At 29.3% G+C, this 21,556-nt stretch overlaps 1 protein-coding gene across 1 annotated transcript; it reads right to left on the reverse strand.

Annotated features, from left to right (window-relative positions):
• Positions 1 to 3,981: 3,981 nt before the first annotated feature.
• Gycalpha99B (guanylate cyclase 1 soluble subunit alpha 2) lies at positions 3,982 to 19,664 on the reverse strand. Its single transcript, XM_035081703.1, has 11 exons — positions 18,786 to 19,664; positions 11,799 to 11,872; positions 11,147 to 11,229; positions 8,135 to 8,480; positions 7,086 to 7,458; positions 6,285 to 6,464; positions 5,925 to 6,063; positions 5,478 to 5,644; positions 4,798 to 4,941; positions 4,369 to 4,523; positions 3,982 to 4,239 (listed from the first exon to the last, which is right to left on the reverse strand). Exons 1-11 carry the CDS (start codon positions 19,017 to 19,019, stop codon positions 4,044 to 4,046), a joined length of 2,091 nt encoding a protein of 696 aa, XP_034937594.1. The 5' UTR covers positions 19,020 to 19,664; the 3' UTR covers positions 3,982 to 4,043.
• Between the last annotated feature and the right edge of the window lie 1,892 nt (positions 19,665 to 21,556).

The raw sequence follows: 21,556 nt of genomic DNA on the forward strand, positions 1-21,556 counted from the left end.
ATATAAAAATATAAATATATACCTTTGAAATGTAAAAATGCAAAATATATTTTAGCTCAGCGAATATGGAATGAGATGTTCAATCGAAAAGTATGACTTGCATTGCTGGCATTCTATAGTATCTCCAATGCTTCTCAACATCTCAATCTCAGCGTCACCTCCTGACTCACTGCCATGAGTTTTTGCAGTGCACGTTCGTTCACTTCAAGACAAATGTGAAACCTGTAACACCCACGAAATCTACGTTAGAACCACACCTCACTGAACACGACAAAGATGAAGAAAGAAAAGTTGTTAAAAGAAGAAGAAAGGAAGTGAAAGAAAAATAAGAGGACCTATTTCCTTCCACTTTTTTCGTTCTTTACACCCACCTTGAACGTAACTTTTGCGGCGAGTTTGGCGAAATCCTCTGAGCGGAACCAATTCCATGGCTTCACGCTTTCCATCTCACTTTCCTATTGCCTAGCATCCAGATAGCATATCTGCAAGAAGCCAATAAATGTAAAAACTCAACCACTGCGTGATATAAGTTAAATGCTCGATATTTAATGATTAAACAATAAAATAAATTTAAATATTGATTTTGGTATTTTAAAATATTTACCTTCGCGGTGTTTATCATTTTAAATGTATGATTCAAGTTAAAAATATTTCAATAATTTATATTAATTTAAAATTTGATTTATATTTAATTTTTGCATATATTAGATTCATTCTTTCGTTATCGTATGCGCCGAAGTTGAATTATCGATTGGATCAACTCGTATTCTACTATAATGATTATTTATTATTCGGTAGCGCTTGTCTTCGTTAGAACGGTTCATTAATAATCTAGTGTTAATGATGCTACACCGTACAATAAGAAGCGTTTATTGGATCTTTCTGTACAAATATCAATATACCTGTTAAGTGTATAAAAGTGGGGAAATAGAAATGCTTTTAATATAACTTTTATCTGATAAAGTTAATGAAGATTCATTATAATCCAACTATGAATGGTAAAAATGACGAAAAAACAAATGAGAAAAAAAGTAATGCATATATGTACAAATATGCTAAAAATCTATGCTACGTTAGAAAAATAATACTAAAGAATACCTACAAGATGAACATCTTTTGCTCACGTATAGTCTTCAGTAGACAGGAAAATAAATTAGAAAACATTTAATAAAAGTTTTGTACGTGGAAGTACGTCTGGTAATTTTTTAAGGTTGTCCTGTTTCTGTCTCATAGGCAAGACAAGATAAGACATCGACGATGTTGTGAAGAACCCAGGCTATAAAAGTAAAACATCAATATTATAAAAAAGAATTGCATTGAAGACATCAATAGATTGTCAGTACATTCTCTTTAATATGAGAGAAGAATATTTTTGAAAAACGTGGTAAGAGTAATTTATTGTTAAAAGTTGGAATTAACTATGTACAAAATGATAATTGATTGAATTATTAATAGGATCGGATTATAGAGTTTAATTTTCAATATTTACGGATTAAACAATATTTTTAAACAATAAAATCATAGGTATTGTAAGTTTCATAAGCTCGTAAATAATATAATTGATAAATCTCTTTTTATAAAAAATATGATAACTGTTACAAAAAATATCATTCAAAATTCTATTGATATGAAGTGATATAATAATGCTAAGAGTTAAATAGAGTGCACTATCAGTGAATTAGTTTTATCTGGATAAATAGCAGAAAATTATTTTAATAGAGATTCTTGATTAAATTAATTACTATGTAAAAAAACTGTCAAAATATTTAAAAAAGTTCGATTAAAAATGTAAAAGTTCGAAAAGTTACCATGTCAATTAGTACTTTGATTTAAAAAAAAATAACATGTTTTTGTAATCAATAATTTATGTTTAAATATTATTGAGGTGGAATAACATACTTACTCAAATTAAATAGGAAGGTTTAGTCTCAAAGTATGAAAGAAGCTCCTCATTTCCAGATATAAATGTATTGCTAGTTGAATTAGTTACCGTTGAAAATAGGAAAAGTTTTCACTGATTTGCAGTTTTTGATTGGATTATTCTCAGAATGTATATATTTGATGCAAATCATGAATAATATTCGAGAATAATTTACTACTGTTAGTATCGAAAATTTCAAATTTAGCGTCTCTTCGAATTGAAATATTCTTTCATCTTTGCGGTAGGTACTCATCGCATAAATTATAATATTTATTAATGATTTATAAACCATAAAAAAGAAGTTAATCTTATAATGAAAAAATCAACTTCATCTGAAAGTTTGAACTGCAATCAAGGATGACTAAGAAATCTCCAGCACATAATTTCATCAACAATATTGACATATCATTCAACACCTCTCTAAAATTTTAATTATACACATTAATCTAACATTGTCATATAAAACTGGGAAATATTTTATCAGAGGCTAGCAAAATCGATAGTTCATGTTCAAACTTACCAGAGTGTTTACTTATTTACTTTCAGAAAAATAGAAGTTGATGATAACATATACTTTAAAGATTATAGAGAAAACATATTCTTGAATAAAACAGCATAATTGTTTGGTGACTCCTTTGCGTTTCTTTTGAGTTTGTTTGTAGCATGTTTAGTTATCTTCCGTTTCACCGTATTTGCTGTGTCGTTTGATTACACGCTGTAACTTCCGGGTCCAATGTTTAATTTTTTCTCTTGCCTCGAGGACGAGTAAGATCGGCTTCGTGTCTCTTGCACGTGAACATGAGAACTTCGATAAAAAAATATGTAAGGAACAGAAAAAGGCACAGCACATAAACCTATGCTTGCTACACTAGTATATGTATTTATCAAACCCTGCAATCTGAGCACTGGAAAAATGGCCTTGTGATCTTCTAACTATAGTTTTTTGTTCAAGATAGCCTCCGGTGTTTATTTCTTATATTTTTTCATTCTAAAACAATGTTTTGTACATATAAATGAAAATTTTTCAGTAGGCACAAAAGTCTTTAGACATTTTGTTACAAAAAAATGCTCTTATTTTAACCAAAATATATATTTATATATTTTTAATGAATAAAAGAGTGGAAAAAACTGAAAGTCAAAGTCAAAGATAATATGTGATTAATGTCTTTTTCTTCATAAAAATACTTTTTCAAGAAGATAATGAATAAAATTAACATAATTTGTGTACTTACATTCATTAATGTTTGGTAGACATTTGTAAAAATGTAAGGAAAAACCGGGTGATAAATAAATGCCTGAATTTTTTAGAAAGTTCAAAATGAATTATGGCTTAATATAAATTGAATTAAAGTAAATGTGGTTAGAATTAGATCTGACATAAAAAGAATTATATAGAACAATTTTTAGAAAGAGAAATATAATATAATATAAGAGAATAAAATGATGAGCTTTTGTACGAGCGTCTCAATGAAAAAAACGGTCAAATCGGTAAAGTAGAAGATACGTGATTGGAGTTTGAGCGTTTCTGTTAGTAAACTAGCTCACAAGTAACATCAGTTGGCAAGTAGTTCAATAATAGTATAAAAGATTCCTACATATCCATTCATTAGTTGCATTTATATATTATTATAGTTTGTTTTTTTAACGAATGGTGTCGCTTGCTGGTAAATAAAATTTCGCAGTATTCTTTAGTTGTATTGCGTCAAACAAAATCGCTTGAATTTTGGTTTTTGATAATTTTTTCTCTTTGTCTGTGTAATTAAATATTTAGTTACTGTTAATGGTATTTATGTGATAATACATGAGCATGATTTCTTGAGCAAAATACTCATTATTTCATCGACAACTTTATCAACAAAACAGTATTATTCGAATCAATCCAATTTTGTTTATTTTCATACGGTACTTGGTAAGTACAAATTATTAGTAAAATTTAGTGGTAATAAAAGTTTATGAATCGGAATTTTCATCATAATATTTTTATTTATTATCTCATTTATTTATTTTTCAATTTTATTTTACATAACGGTGCATTCAAATAATTGATAGATTCATACTTCTATGTTGTATAATTATTTTATTTAATTGTATTCATATCATTTCATAATATAATATAATTTATCTACATGCCACCGGCAATACCCAATTCAGTTACAGCTGCTTGAATATGAACATCTAGTGGTTCAGATTTATTAACATCAGGATGACAATAGCCATTGATAAAATGACAAGTGCCAGGTACATTTGCTGGCATTCCTTTCGGAAGATTATCTTTGGTCCGCGCTTCCAAGATGAATCCTGGTGTTTGTATGAGATGTCTGAAATAAATTCAATGATTAACAATTATTTAATATGTCAATTAATAAACATGGCTAAATTTAGTTTAAAGTAAATCAATATATCCGTTTATCAATATTAAAATTTGTATGCATCAATAAATCACTTACTCATATGTTGTTGGGCTAACATTTATACGAAGTGGTTCGCTAGTTGATTCAAATTTATTAGCGAGAGTGACATTGTGTCCAAAAAGACAATACCTTGGCATTTTTTTACCCACGACTCCAGCCAATACCATTCCGGTATGAATTCCAATCCGCATCTGATGGAATTAAGCAATTTCCGATATTTATTATTGAATTATAGTTTATGTCTATGATAAAAATTTTAATTTAATTTAAATTTTATTTCACTTTTGTGATAAATAATGAAACTTACAACATAACAAAACTTTCGAACAAGCTCAAAATTAAACAAACATACTCCTATTGCTGTTATAATAATCTGTTATTTTTAGTTGAGCTGATTACTTTGTAAATTTATAGCCTTTTACCGAGCAAACTTAACTATTATAATCCTGAATTGAGTCGTCTCACCTTTATGGGTTTCCCTTCATGTGTCAGATGTTGAGAGCATGTTTGTATCATTTTTAAAGCCATCCAAGCAATTTGCTGCGCGTGAGTGCTGGTATTTTTATGTAAACCACAAGCAACACAGTAAGCATCACCAATAGTTTCCACCTGAAACATTTCAATATATTTCATCATATCATTATATATTCAACGTATGATGTTCCTAATTATTTACCGTAATTAAATTTTTCCGAAAATTATAATAATGACTTGATTAAATTTTTCTATTCATAATGAGCTTCAAGCTCATAATTAGACGTCAAGTGCAACCGACCTAAATATTGAAATTGTATTTGATGCACTAGTCTATCGAGACCTTATATTATCGATCAGGATGTAAATTACATCAAGCTTGTAATAATGCAAAGGACTATTAAAATTGTATTAAAGGTATTTAATACAATTAACATGCTTCTAATGAATTTTTTTATAATGATAAAGTAATTAAAAGTAACATGAGATAAAGAATATACATAAGCTAAAAAGAATTATAATTTTGTAGTTGTTTTTGTTACATGCTACAATCTCCGAGTTGTAATTTAAACGATGCTCATCTGAGATATGAGCATGTAATTTCATTTGTATAAGAGTATCCTTCATTTCCATTACATAAATGAACTTCATTTAGCGTATATGTAATTTACCTTGTAGACATCCAATTGACCACAGAATTGGTCAAAGCGCTCATAGAGATTCTGCAGCATATTGATAACCATCATCGGGGTAGTCGTAGAGCATATTGCGGTGAAGCCAACTATATCACTGAAGAGCATCGTGACATCAGGATAGGTCTTTGCTTCGATTGTTTCACCTGTGGTGGAAAATCGAGTTATCAGTGTAATTTTACTGTAGAACGTTAACGAGAAATAGCACATTTAATAGTCTATCGTAAATAGCTAAGTATCACATTTGTGATTTAGTATCAGTCATGCTAATCAATCTGATAAAGATTATGGAAATTTTGTCGTTGATTGTTGAAAGAATAACAGATACAAGAGAAGAATATCATAAAAATCAATGAAATACTAGCTTAATCTATTTTATTAAGATATAAAAAAGAATAGAGAGGGAGTACTTAAGACATTTCATACCAAGCCAAAGTCGTTTAGCTATATCCGGTGGGAAAATTAAATGAAGCAGACTAACGTTCTTTTCTCTTTCAGCATCCACTGCTCGATTCGCCTCTTCAATAGAACTTTTCAATTTATCCATACGTCGTCTTAAGCCATCCTGTATAGTAAAGAAAAAAGAAAGTAGCATTAAATGTCAAGAATAATAGACTGAATCCCCATTCAAACTTTTCGGGGTGGCTACAATAAAAAGAACTATCTTTTATTAAATCTACTGCAGGGTATTCGCAGGTTATATTTGGCCTAGTAAGTCCTTATAGATATTATATTAGACTATCAGAATGATAATGTTTCTGTATAATACTGTGATGCCATAGTTACCTGAGCTCTTGCTTGCTCGCCAACCAGAATGACATCCCTTGTGGCATCATGAAGTGGAATGTCCGAAATAAAGAGACCTCGTCCTGTGAGACCCTCTAGGCCATTGAGAAATGGAGAACTCACAAATAAAATTGAATCTGATTCTGGGCAGTGTACCATTTGACCCTTCAACTCTAGACCCTATATTATATAAACACAAAGACATTTATTAATAGTCTGTTGACTGTAAATAGAAGTTTATCTACAAAATTATATTTTGACAATGCTTCATTGTTATTCTATCTATTCATTCACTTTTTTTTAATATAAAAAATTTTCTTAATTAATTTTTTAATCATTATCAAGAATTCCATTAATCTAACTATTCTTCGTTATTTCGATTATTAGTTAAAGTATTTTAATAATTGTGCATAAAAGGTCGCAGCAAAAAACAGAAGTATGTTCACGTAATAATAAAAATACTTTAACGAATAATAATAATGATATTAAAAAAAAAAATAGAGAAAAATTTTTCAAATTTTTTTCAAAATGATTTGCCAGAGAAAAAATAATGATATTGAAGAATTTTGAGTTGACAGATGAAAAGCTTTTATAGAGTCAACAATCATTAGTGAAGATAGTATGAATTTAAGGTTTCTCATTAAACCTTTTTTGATTTAATAACAAAGACTTCTAGCAGATCGTGATCTTGATACATTAGATAAAAAGATAGTAATTAATTCAAGGTGTTCATTAATTTTATCTCCTAGCGACTTGTAGTAGATAAATGAACATCGGTCACGTATTTTATACTAGACTTACTTCAGCTAGAAATTTATCAGTGCCGGGTGGCTTTTGTAGGGTAAGAACGAATGGCGTATTCGCTCGCTTCAAAATCTCATGAAATGTAAGTGTAACACCGCGGGGTCGAATGAATACAAAATAGGTCGATATCTCACGACCATATTTATTGAGATTGTGTCCAAAAATGCGCATGAATCCAACACCAAGCTGGACAATTTCCAACTGTCTATCAACGACAAAATGCCATGGGAATGCTTTACAAAAACTTGCAACGCCCATTCGTAAGTCTGCTGCTTCTGTAGATAACATATGAGATATCGGTGTTACCACGTCTAAGTCATCGTCGTATGTCGTGCCCAGATGTTCGTAGCGCTCAGGCGTTATCCGATACCTGAAAAAGGTATATCGAAAATCAATCTACCAATTGAAGAAGAAAATGGAAAAGTTATTGGATTAATGTGAGGAAACGAGTTCTTGTACGATTTGAATCGTCATGTTCATATGCATGAAATATTAGGTGTATCTTGGAAGTGGAAATTTATTATTCATTCTATTTTCTAAGTTATAGCCAATTAAATGTCAACCACGATACATGAAAAATTTTTCCGTACCAAAAACTCATATCAATTTTTATATCTACATTTTATATCGTTAATATGCATCATGTACAATGATGTTCGTTAAAGGATAACACGAACATCAGGCGCGTGACGGTTATTATATCATGATTTCACTGATACGTACGTAATCTGAATTTAATAAGAGCAATGAAACTTGTAGTGAATAATATTGTAACTAATTTAACTTCTCTGTCCTATTTTATAAAGTGGAATAGCATTGAGTAAAATTTATTAGGAATTTAAATTGATCAAAGTGTCCATAAAGCTTGAACAGATACTTTACAATACAGTAACGTTTTATTCTTTTTATCTCTAGAATATCTGTATTTTCCATTATGCTGAATGAGCAATTGTAATTCGTTTTAAAATGAGTTTTTATCTTTTTCTATTTTTTCAATGCGATCGTGATAGTAATAATTTTATTATAGAATATTAATAAAAAATTACCTGAAGAACTTGATATTATATGGATCTGGAAGAATGTAGACATCAGCTTTATCATTATAAAATTGTCTAGCAATGCCTTTGAGACTTCCAACGAGGAGATAAGCAATGGACGGGTGATCAGTCGTAAAATGAAGCTCGACAGCTTCCGGAGTAGCTATACATACGAATTCCGCTTCAGCATTAGTTCCAGACTGATGTTGGACAACATCATTCACACCATCAAGAGTCGTTAGAAATGCCGTCAGGTCATTTCCGAGACATCGAAATGCTCGTTCGAGTAGTCCTACACAAGCTGTGGAAATTAATTCCTGTCCCAAGTGGTCCAGAAATACATTTACTTCAATATCTGCAAACAAAATCATTTTCATATTCCATTAATAATTCTCGCAAACTATCTATTCATCATTAATTAAATTAGTTCTCTTCAAATTTACGATTAAAGTTTTTTTACCAAAGTTATTAATTAACAATTGATATGTCAAGTGCAGTTTGCATATTCTTCGAAACAAGTCTGGTGCTATATATTAAATGAAAACTGACACGTAAGGAAATTAAATTATAGTCTACAGTCAAGTATAAGCCAGACTCATATAGCAGCTGACTATGGGGGATCAATAACTGGAGTGAGCTTCTCGTTAAAATTTATTTCATGGTCAAGAGTTTTCTATTCATTGGAAACTATAATTACCTATTATAAAAATTAGCTGAATTAACATAAATATATGAATTAAACTTTGTATTAAAGTTAATGAGGATGTTTAAACTGATTGAAGTCAAAATGATTTTTATTGAGGAAAATATATATAAGCAATAACTACATTTATTTTCTTATGGAGCTTTTAGCATTTTGAAGTGAGTGAGACATAAAACAATCACTTGATAATAATCTTCTTGGCTCCTTTGACATATCACACTCCATTCAACATCTTTTACTGCAAATGGGATAAGAATGATAAGATAGTGGGTATTCGAACCTTCTTGTGTGTTGTGAGATTGTAAGTCAATGCAGCGAAAATGGACCGAAAACGGTTAGCAAATGCTCACTAAAATCGTGTCAGACGTTCCTCTGGTGAACTGAGGTTGTAGTAATTTATAACTACAGATATAAAAACCACTAAGAGTTCTGATAAAAGAAAAAGCAAAAAATTTTTTGAAAAACGAGAGAGAAAAATCTCTTGAATTCTTGTTAAAGCACACACATATTTGGCCTTCTCATGTCGCTACATTGACATGGCACACACGAAAAAACCAATTTTATTGGGAAAAAACTAGTTGCGGAAATACGTTATTTTTTTCGTTTTTTATCACCACCAAAAAATTACACGCTTTTCTGAAAATTAAACAGAACACTATTAATTCGATAATTATCCAATTTGTTATTCATCTAAGTTTATATAACGAGTTTATTTATTTGTCCAATTAAGACTTTTTGTTTTTCAAACTTTCCGAGAAAACTATCGAAACAGTTCTTTTAAAATATAACTGTGATTATTACGGTATTGTTCAGTAAATAAAAATCAGTTTGAAGAAAAAAAAATAAACAGGTGCTGATTAAATATACGGAAAATTATTTAACCGTAACAAAGAGATTGATACTTTTAACAAATGATATAGTTTCCACTAAAACATAAATTTTGATTAAATAAAAGAAATACTTGCAAGTTATATTTTATAGATAAATTAAAGAAAGTTTAATAAATTCTTTTTAAAGATCTTAATGTTATCTATTTTTTTAAGAGCCATCTGAAGCAGAAATCGCAGAAAATTTTGATGTTCTGGACATACTTGAAGTTTTTTTATTTTTCTTTTCGAGTGAACTCTATATATTTGTTAGTAAGAGCAAACCGAATCCACTTATGAGTGTTGTTGTTTCATGTTGAAAAGCATAAGACTCCAGACGATGAAATGATATTGTATCACGTTACGGCTTTGAAGAAGCATCGCAAAATAAGGAGAATGTTTCGAATGGGATATAAATGAAAACAAAAATAAAAAAAAATATGTACTAAATGTTAAAAAAATATTGATTCGATTTGTAAATTAGTGTAACAAGATTAAGTGTAATTGAGATACAAAATGAACACATACAAACTATTGTTTCTGTCACTGAGCATTATTATTTTCTCACATGCTACAGCTTAGAATAATAAAGAGGAAGAATTCTTATTGCTCAAAGAAACTCACTACATAAAAAGGCAAGGCACAGTTACCCTTTTGTCATTTCTGATTTCTTTTTTATTGTTTTCTTTAACTTTCCAACATTTTATCAACATAAATATTTTTTCTTATCAAGCTTTATATTGGCTTCAGATCTATTTCCGGGATAAAGTATAAAAAATTAATAAGCAATTATCAGGAAAGAAAAAAAAATAATAAAAACAGGAAATACGTATGAATTTTTTTATACGTAATTAGTTATTACTTATCGAACTTTTCTAAATTGTTTTAATTATTTCATTCATTCATATACTCGAATAGGTGTGCCTCGGGCAATTTAGTTTTTTTTTTTTTACTTCTATTTCAATTTGAATAGCTAATTGCCGAATTTTTCCTCCTAAATTTTTTAATTGGCGTACTGAAATAGATAATCTCCATTCACTCTAAATTTTGGAATTCAATAATGAAATTAATAAAAAAATATCAAATATCTCATACAAAATTTTCTAAAAGTATTTATTGAGTAATTTTTAACGAGTATTTGAATTAAAAATATATTTTAAAAAATTAATTTTTTTTAAATTTTATTCATTTACTTTAGGAAGTGAAAATTTCGTAACATTTTAAATATTTAAAATGTAAATGAGGATAAAAATCTACAACATTTTTTGAAGCTTTTTGCTCAAGTGGAAGACTAAAAAAAATTTAAACTAAAAAGAGAAGAGTGAGTGGTTAAACATAGATTGCTCTAAAAATAACATCGAAATATCTATTTCATACTTAATATTATGCAAAAATGAAGATTTTGTCGACTAAAATAATTAATATGAGAAATGAATCTGTCAGAAGTCTTACCGCAAACGTAGTTTAAGGTCTCATAAATATCTTCTAGCAAATTGTAGTTCTCTTCAGTATCAACGTTGTGAAGGAGCTTTTCTCTGCAACACAATTAGAGCAAGAAAATATGAATATAGCAATTTTGGGAGACTGGTATAAATTGCTAGGCTTGTTACCTTAATTGTACGTATGTACTACTTTATTATTAAATATTTATACAAACTATATATATTTTCAACGAGCAGTGATTATAACCATCTAACTATCAAAAATTGATCGTTACATACTTGCGTGACTTTATATGAGAGTTGAAAATGGGAAGCCGATCACGCGATAAACTGGAGAGACGGAATATACTTTATCAGCGTAAACACGATTAATCGAAATATGAGAAAAAAATAAGAAAAAAATCACATTAAATATGGTTCTTGTTAGATTTTACTACGACTGTAAATTATGAGTTATAGTTGCTACTTTACCTCAACAAAATAACTTTTTAATTTGGTTATTTAAACATTAGAAAACATGAAAGTTTAAGTAAATTTTAAAACTCAATAATAATTTCAGATTTCAAAATATTCATTAATAAATGAATGAGCGTCGATTCGTCTTACCTGATTTATTGACTAAGAGTACTTATATGACAGAAAAATAAAAGAAAATGACTTACAAAGATGTTGAAGTCGACAGTGGTAGCTCACTCTTGCTCAAAAGGGTACTCAAGGCGACAGCTATTACTTCGTTCTGCAAAAAGAATAATGAATGAAGTCGATGGATTAAATCAGCAAGAAGAAATTATTTCCAGCTAATATTATTGAAAGATAATTGAAAAAGTCAAAGAAAACTTTTAAAAGAAATTTTTTTTTTCAACAATTCAACTTTTTCTTTTCATCGAAAGATAGACTTTACATGCTCAGTTATTTTCTAAAAATAATTTCATTATCGATTATTTTGTCTATTTAATTTTGAATGTATTCTCAGGAAGGTTTATTTGAAGAGGAATACAGTTAAACAGCTGTTCATTAGTTTAGATATCATTAGAAATGTATAGAGAAAATTAGCTAACTCAGAAGAGCCTGCATTACGTAAAATAAGGGTGATATATTTTAATTGAAACTACAATTTATGCTACCTTTTTGTCGATTTAATTTAGAATCATACGAATTGAAACAGAAAACGGTTTACTAAATTATTTAGGTGTTTTAATGAGAATGCAATAAAAGTATAACGAATGCTATTCCCTATAGTATGATTCGCTTTATAAATACAATAGTATTGTTATAAATCACTTAAGATAATCCATAACGAGATTAACATGGTGTTATCACAACAGTTCCGTAATCATCCATCTAATTCAATTGTCATATACAACTGTTTAGTATTCCAGGTTAAAAGTAACAATATCATAGAGGTGTAGAGTGATTTTAATCAGTTAAAATTACAGTTATCTCACCCTATTATTTTTCTTACCCGTTAAAAGGGTACATTGAAATGCCATCAAATAGAATGTATTACTTCGATTAATTCTTATCTCTATTTCATCTTTCATATTATAAGTATGATATTATCGTAAACAAATAAAATGGTGAATTTATAGATAACACAGTACTTATTATCACTTTATATGTTGTACATACTAGTCCGAATACTATAAATATTTCAAAATCTTTCGGTCTATTTTATTGCCAGACATGGCGCCATTCGATCCTTAGAGTTTTAAAATATGTAAAAAATATCCTTGGCCCATTTGTTAGTTTTTCAACTTTTCAGCATCATGAATTTATCAATTCTCTTGGTGCATTGTTTGATTTTTCACTTATCAATACAAGTTACTCATCCAATTACACTGATGAATAATACTCTGTGTGATGAATTAATTATCGATTCTCAATTTAATATTTTCCACGTATTATTAATCCTACATTGAGCTACAATCAATATACCGACTAATATAAATTCACTCGCCCGAGATCGAGCGTCATCGTGACATGTCGTTGAAGCCATTACGTAGGTATAGAACGCACCTGACAACTGGGTCAGGAATTAGTAGAATCTGCTCTCACGACTCAGCAATATTATGAAAGAGCCATTCTGAAAGTGTCTCTATTGTAAAAATGTCTGCCTACAAGCGAGTTACACTACTGAATTCAATGTTCATTTCTCATCCGTGTAGGTACTTTGTTATTTCACATTGTATATTCGTCGGAATTTGCATCACGACAATACATTTTCTTCCGCACTGTCTAATCAAATATTTTAAACAATCAGAGCAAAAGCTGGAAATATATTAGACAAATATTGACAGTAAATAAAGGAATTCCAGAAATCGAGAATAATATTTGTTTTCTATGCATCCATGATGTTCAACACAACTGCTTATTATTGTTGAATCCTTGGAAATATTCGTACTAGTTTTGGAAACATGTTGGTTTGTGAAACCTAATATTCATACAGCTTGATGGTTTCTATCGCATTTATTTGAGTATTAAAGCTCTTATCATGTCTTGTAATCCACCATTGAAATTGAATTTCTGTCTTAATTGAGCCAGATATATAATATCTGTACATGTTATCAATAATTTCTGTTAGTCTATTTTCAATTATTAATCAAAATTCTCATCTAAATTTATCTCGTACATTTTAGTAAAATTGAAATAATATCTTTCATTTTTTTAATATATATTTATCTAGTCTAATGGTTACAAAAATTATCATGAAAGATTTATCGGAAAATTTTGCCAGAATACGAAGCTTTTATTATCTCTTTAGCCTTTCCCACGCAGAAAAAACTGATAAAATTTCACGGAAAACTATTCTCCCGAAAAGTCTGAATTCAGTGCAAAAGAAAATAGAAAAACGTTGATTGTTCTAAAAAAAGGGAAAAAGCAGAAAAATTTCAAAGCTACACGGAAAAAATTTTTGTCGTAAAAATGACTGTAGCGTCTGGAAATAAGCCGGAGACATAACAAGTGCTGTGGTAAAAATAAACCAAAATTAAAGTAATTTCAACCATAGTTTGTGAATAATTTTTATCTTTATTCAAAAATTGAATGTTTTTTAAAATCTCTAAAAATAAATCAGTGAATATTCATCTTTGAAGAGAAGATTTAAAGGCTACAACTAAAGCTTCTTTTATCCTTCAAATGTCACCCGTTAAAAATATTATAATGCAATATTCGATGCAGTACATTCCAATTTAAAGTCTTTTGAACTTGATTACTACTTGTTACATTCGTTTGAAAGATGTGTATCTTATTAAAATTAGCTATGTGAAATACAATATTGCTCTACAAATTTTTCTCTCTTTATATCCTTGAATTCATATTTTTTTTTTTTTTAAATATGTGACAGAAAGAAACTCTTTCTATTTCAACTTGTATCGAGATTCAATTGAAAATAGTACGATTTTCACGGAATTTTGAGCTCTATAATACATCTATCCTAACTGAATATGAGAAAACTTGAATGATGTTACAAACTTTGCACTTAAAACGCCTGACTAGCTACGACCAAACTAAGTTTTGCTAACTATCTAAGGATACGAAAACTCGATTCTTATGAAAATAACAGATTTAATTAAGGACAGACAAAAGAAGATATTTACATATAATACGACTATGATAAAGTTGGAATTTAATCTGACACAAAATATTAAAATATTTTATTAATTACTAATCCTGACAAAGTTTAATTAATTTCCATATTATCACACTGAAGATTACATTCACCATTCAATTTAAAATATTTTCGTTTTAATTGCTATGAAATGTATATTTTATCAAAGTTGGTATGAGAAAATTTTAATGGATGGTAATAATTTGTAGCATAATAATTTGAATTTATGGTTAATGATAATTAATGATAAATAATATGTTTAAGTTTCTTCAACAAATTAGTATATAACGATTGATAATAAATAAAGAGAGCTTATTCAGCGATTGGTTACTCAAATTTATTAATCCGTAATGTTTGCATATCATACACGGTGTGAAATATTATTTATAGCAAGTATATTTTAATGCACCCGACACAAACTGGTTGCACTTGGCGTTCTGATTTATTTATCCTTGAAGCCTGAACGTTCAAAAAAATTTTTGTTTGTAAGCATAATTGAAAGAATTTTATCGTTTTGTAATTCAATATTGTAATTTGCAGTTTTTTAATAATAACTGACCAGTAAAATTTCCTATCAGATAATCAGAGTGACAAGTAATTTATCAAAATATTAAATAAGTTAATACCAATGAAATTACTCCGGAAATGGTTAACTGAAAAATAAGATTATCTGGCAACAATAATAATCTCTAATGTTTTGGTATTTCTATAAAGTCAAAAATTTCAACAAGTGTCAATCTATACAAAGATTGACGCCAAGATGAAATTATTTCGCAATTAAAATTCAATTTATTTTTTATTATTTAGTATTGTCGTGATAGAGATATAAATAAAAAAAATGGATTTCGACACAACACTAACAAATTGTATAGAAATTAATAGATTACATTTTTAACAGTGACATTTTTTTATTAATTACTCTACTAGTGGATAAATTTTTTCTTTTAAACCAAGAGATAAAAAGCTTCATCAATCAACCTCAAGATATATCCGTTATAGTATGAATTTGTCTGTTTCAAATGTAGCAACAGTACGCGAGACAATTTAGTTACTATTTAATTTAATTATCTTGTCTGAAGTTCAAATTATCAGTTAGTTTGGACGGATTTATTTTTAGAGAATGAAAACCAAAAGCCGAAGTTTTGTCAGAAAAAATCTTGATGTTGAGTAAATAAAAATGAATCAAAAAAAAAAAAATTTGAAAATAAACAAAAATGAAGACTTCAATGTCTATCATATTAATTTCATTCGTATCTTTGTAAATGCAATAACTTTCCAGCCTTTTAAAGTAATTTAATCGCGATGGGATCCAATAAGATTTCCTCTCCGTATTTTGTCGGATTTAAAAGACGTTATCGGAGTTTTACGGAGATGAATGCGTTTCAATGTAAACTTCTTCCAAGTTGGTCTAAAATTTAACTTCCCAAAAAATGATGTTCTTCCAAAGCGAGTTTTCACTATTCTATGGCATATAAAGACTTCAACAAGTACAATAGACTTGACTCGTTTTACGGAGGTGAGTTTTTTCCTAACCCTTTTCTTTACTTTATCTCCAACGGTTGCCCACGAATTGCATCTTACATTCACCTATAAATGTAAAAGAAATTTGATTTTCGAATCTTAAACCTTGAAAGTGAACTAGTCATTTAAACGGTAATTCCAACGGCATTCTATACAATGTCATTAAAGAGGACTGAATCTTTTAGAACGTTCAATTATTTTTTTATTATTATTAAATGTACTTTTTCCTTCTTTCTTTTTTACTATTTCTGTCAAACAGCCACAATTTATAAAGTGAAATAAATTTTCTCCGTCTTTATTTTTTTTTTGGTGAATATTTTTGTTTGCCAATCCATAAAAATTGTTGTATATTACGACTTACGATTCGTTGAATATAACATATAAATCCTTCTTTTGTTTAAATTCGGAATTAATGTATTTGCTTTTTATATCCATTACATCTTTTTACTTATTAAAACAGATAAATCTTCATCTCGCAATAACCTTTTTCATTCCACGGATCATGTCGATATTGTACATTTTTTTTCCTTTAATAGTAAAAATATTTAACTTTTCGCAATACTGCATGAGGATACTCTTTTTCTCATATTTATCATTTTAATAATATAATTAACTCCAGTCTATAGATAAATGATGTAGTTATATTTGACATCCTGTATACTAAGATTAATGTCAATGCATAAGCTTTTATTTTTACAAAAAAATATGCTGGAAAATTGAATAATAAACATTACCTCGTAGTAACAACCTCCATATGTATTTTATGAAATATTTTTTAATGTGTATTTTTATTTGAATATTTTAATACATTTTCAGCGATAGGGTAAATGTGAGAGTTTAATTTCCACACAATATAAAATGAAAAAACAATGTAATAAAAAAATGTTATCAAAGGTATTAGAGTGATTTCTTTATGATAATATTTTTTTATTTTTTATGCTTCAATAATACAATAAAGAATTTTATAAAAACTAAATAAAGACATTATTTAAACTGTAACTAATTTTTAAGATCTTTCATAAAAATTTTTATAGAACAATATTTCACAAAGAATTTTGTTCATCAACTTTTTATGTCAGAAACATACAGTAGGTAATAAAAGCAAAGAAATGTAACTAATGTGCAATTAAAACTCTCGAAGCCTTCGACTCTAAAATATTAATGCATTTCTTATTTTTATTGAATCATAAATCAATTGATAGAAATAAACCGTTGAACTTCTATTATTCATAAATCAAAAAATATTTATTCTGCTCTTTGAACGTTATTATTATTAATAATGTAAATAAAAATATAGATCACGTTCGAATAAATTGGCATCAATTGAAATAAATATTGAACTATTTTCAGAAAGAGATTTTAATAGAAAAATGTCAGCTTCCCTTTATATTAAATGTGTATCAAATAATATTAAATAAGTAAACAAATAAAAAGTAGAAAAATAAATGTTATAGTTACGATTCAGTTTCTCTTTTTCACATTCCGAATAAGATGCTTCCAAGATGAATAGTAGTTAAGTTTTATGTCATATTAAATGAAAATATCCCATCTTAAAGGGTCCGTTATTCCTTGTTTCAATTGTTTTATATTTCGGAGTAAGAGATACTCATTGAATATTCAAGCTATCATTAATGTAGTTGACGAGTACACTAGATGTGTTATAAAGGTTACACTCTCATCTCAGAGAAGCTTTTTCATGCTTTGACCTCAATCGATCCGCATTTTATATTTACGTGAGTGCTTTTGTGTCACGTAGAAACTTTCAGAAAGCACAGATGAAAAATTTCAGATCAATTTTATATTTGTGGATAAGCTATGACGACACGTGTATGATTGCGAGTTTAAAATCACTTGGCATTTCCACTTATACTTTACCTTTTTAACCCTCGCTACGGGAGAAATCGATTTACCAGGAGTTTACAATTTATCACGCTCTTATCGTACCGCGTAAGCTAAAAGATAAAGATTTAGGATTCGTGTAGATATCATAAACACTCTTGTAAAACCGTTAGAAAATACTCGTGATAATTGATTGTCTTTTTTTTAGTTTTCAGTATTTAAACTTGTATCATTTTATTTGTTAATAATTATGCAATCTATGATACTTGAATTATATTATGACTGGGAGAAATAGAGAGTATTAATTACTGGCATTTAATGAATGCTTTTAAAAGTACAATAACAAATAATTTTTTTTCAATTTATTTGAGTGTATTATTACAACTCTCTTATGAACTTTCCAACGTTTTTAAGTAAATTATTTAAGTACCAGCTTTATTTAATATAACCTGAATATTTAACACTTTGCTCTATAATAAAACTTTTTCCTACTCCAAGTTTTTAAATTAAACAAAAAAAATACATCTCTACGCCTTATAAATAAACTCAAAAACTTTTAACAATCATTCAGTCTAATCCATTTACATAAAATCGATGATTACTTTTATTCATAAACTTATTATACATTCGGAATTGTAATTGAATAAAGTGATTTGAGGAAAAAGAAAAAAAAATATCCTACCGAAGGTTTAGTGAGAATAAGTACAGCTGCTCTCAGGTGTTTCAGGTTGAGAGTCTGTGTGTCTTCTTGATCGTCGATCTCTTCTCCTAGCAACGAAGACGTGATCTGCACTGATGATTGTCTACATGACAAGAACTTTTCATTTCTATTTATTTTTTCTTTACTAGGTCTTCTTTCACTCTCATCATCTTCGAGTTTTGTCCGGCCGAAGCCACGTGAGAATGGGCATGCCATCTTGCTTTAAAAAACGTTATACACACCGCGACGCTACCACTAAGCCTCGTGGGAGGTCAACGTTGTTTGTGGTAAATGAATAATAGTAATTATCTGGGCATGTCACACTCTTGTTTATTTACCGTGGTTATATCATATGCTACTTGATTTGGGTAAATAATTTATTTTCCAATTAATTACCCGCCATCGTTATCTGATTATACGATTTCTTAAAAAATAAACAAATTGTCGGCAAATTTCAATCGGCTTTTTAACAATCATACAATAAGACTTTTATACATCTGTCAGATAATTTAAAAGGTCCTGGATGTGAGACTTGAACTGAGACTCTTGATCCACATAAGTTGACTCAGCCGTTACAACCTAATGAGCACGAGGTCGCACTTGAACCTCTGGCTCACGCGTTCACTAAACTTTCATACTCTTTTTTCATTCTTTTAATCGCCAAGTAAATTACATCTGACTTGCAAATAGTTTTTTTTTAATGGAATCTGTTTAGACACTCTGAAATATCAAGTGCATATTCTTGAGTAAGCTCATCCAGGCCTTTTTACACTTGATTCGCGCGCAAAATTTCACGACAACACATTTATAGGTAGCCCGGAGCAGTACATCGTACAACAAATATCAGGTTTGAACGCGTAGCGCCATACTGGTTTAGAATTGACCGAGCCAGCCAGCAGTGCCAAGTCTGGGGTTGTTAAGAGGGTGAGGGTGAAACGGAGATACCGCGAAAGCTGCAGTAAGCACGAGTGAGAGAAGAAAATTTTGATGCATGCGCATGCGTTCGTTTCTTCCACACCAACACATTGAAAGTAAGAAGGATGTGATAAAGGAGGTGGAGGAGGAGGTAGTGGGAACTCGAGCGGGAGTTTTCTCCTCACCTGACCCTACTCGCTGCTCGTACGCGAGAACATACTCTCACCCTTGCTTTATCACTTCTTTCACGTCTTCTGCTATTCTTTACTTTTGTCTCTTTACTCTTTCTTATTATTTATCGTCTGTATGGTGCAATTTATACCATACTACTGCTCTATTTACCTGAAGAGCTTGATTATCTTTCGCTTTATTTTTTTTTCTGTGTATACGTTTCACTGGATAAAAAGTGAAATCAATCAATTCGCCTATAAAATTGTCAATCATACGGCTAATGAATTTTCGTTTATGTCTAGGGGTAGAAAAGGCTCAGTAATTAAGTCTTCTATGTATTTCCTGTATAATACGGAATGGCCCAGTGGGAACGTGGCCAGGAAACGATTATGTGATCGATCGTCGTCACTTAGAATGAAGTAGTAAGAAAATCAGAATTGTAATTTAATCACAAAAAAATATCAAGAGGTGTAAGGGTAAATTTTCCTTAAACATTTACTCTTAAATTTTTCAAGTTGAACAGAAAATTTAATGGTTCTTGTCTGATCGCTAGAAGCTAGAAAAAGATCAAAATGAAGTATTTAAACATTAATGCATATAATTGCATGATAAGGAAAAAGTGTGGAAGCTACTTTTTATTCTGCTGAGTGTATTTTATTATAGATATAAAAGTACAGCTATTCAAGATAAAAAATAAAAGAAGAATAAACAAAGAATGTTGTTGTAAATTTTCCAGCGTCACTGAAAGTGGATATCATCAATCACGACTTTTTTTTCTAAACAAAATCTTTCTAGTGCCAAAGATGCATTTTCAGTGTACCCGAATACCTCTAATGTCTCCACTAACTGTGTCTTTAACGCTGTGGATTCGAAATTTATCTTATTCGAAAGGTTTCTCTGGTAATCCCTTAGGATAAGACACTTCTGTGCTAGTGGAATCGTATTAACAACGAAAGAAGTGACAGTCTTATCAAATTTTCACCATATACTGGAAAGAAGTCGTATGCAAGACCTCAAACATACTCAACATCGATAGTGCTACAAGTCTACGACGAGTTTCCGATAGTTCCATGTGGTTTGGTTAACCAAATCCAAGGACTATTGACACAGGCGCTGTGTGCATCGAACGAAATGCCAACAGAAACTTTATTGAAACAAGAGTTTCAATATGCAAAAATATAACTAAAGAAATGTACTCTTTTGTCACTTCCAACGATTCTTTATACGGGTGCTAAATGACTGAAAACATTTTAGCAAATGTTCAATTATATTGACTGAAAGGATTTGAAATTTTATATATTTTTCTTCTTGGGTTTTTATTATGTCATTATGGTGAATCGTGCAGAGCAATAAAGCAAAGTCTTTCGTGATAATGCTTTTAAACATTACGTAAGATAATGTCTTAGGATATTGCTTCCGAGAGATGTTAAGTAAAGAGTGAAGAAAAAAATCAACTCTAAGAGCATTAAATTACATATTTTCAATTAAATTTATTCAAGAAATCTGTCTGACTTTATATTTCATGGTGGAAAAAATTTTATAAGAAGTTTTCTATCACTTTTATTTTTTCATCGCTTCTGATTACAGGGTATAATAGACGGTGATTTTTCATAGGATTGACAGAATAAATAAAAGTATGTCATACTAATATTATTTTAATATTAGAA

This window comes from Chelonus insularis, unplaced genomic scaffold (assembly GCF_013357705.1).
Source record: "Chelonus insularis isolate UGA/USDA-ARS -01 unplaced genomic scaffold, ASM1335770v1 contig_326_pilon, whole genome shotgun sequence".
Lineage (NCBI taxonomy): Eukaryota > Metazoa > Arthropoda > Insecta > Hymenoptera > Braconidae > Chelonus > Chelonus insularis.

Bases quoted from the DNA above. Each gene is read 5' to 3' on its own strand.
- Gycalpha99B (XM_035081703.1), bottom strand. From the start codon at position 19,019: ATGGCATGCCCATTCTCACGTGGCTTCGGCCGGACAAAACTCGAAGAT. The intron at 5,645-5,924 runs GTATGAAATGTC...TTTCCACCACAG, and splicing joins AGCTAAACGACTTTGGCTTG to GTGAAACAATCGAAGCAAAG. The intron at 4,240-4,368 runs GTAAGTGATTTA...AATTTATTTCAG, and splicing joins GTTAGCCCAACAACATATGA to ACATCTCATACAAACACCAG.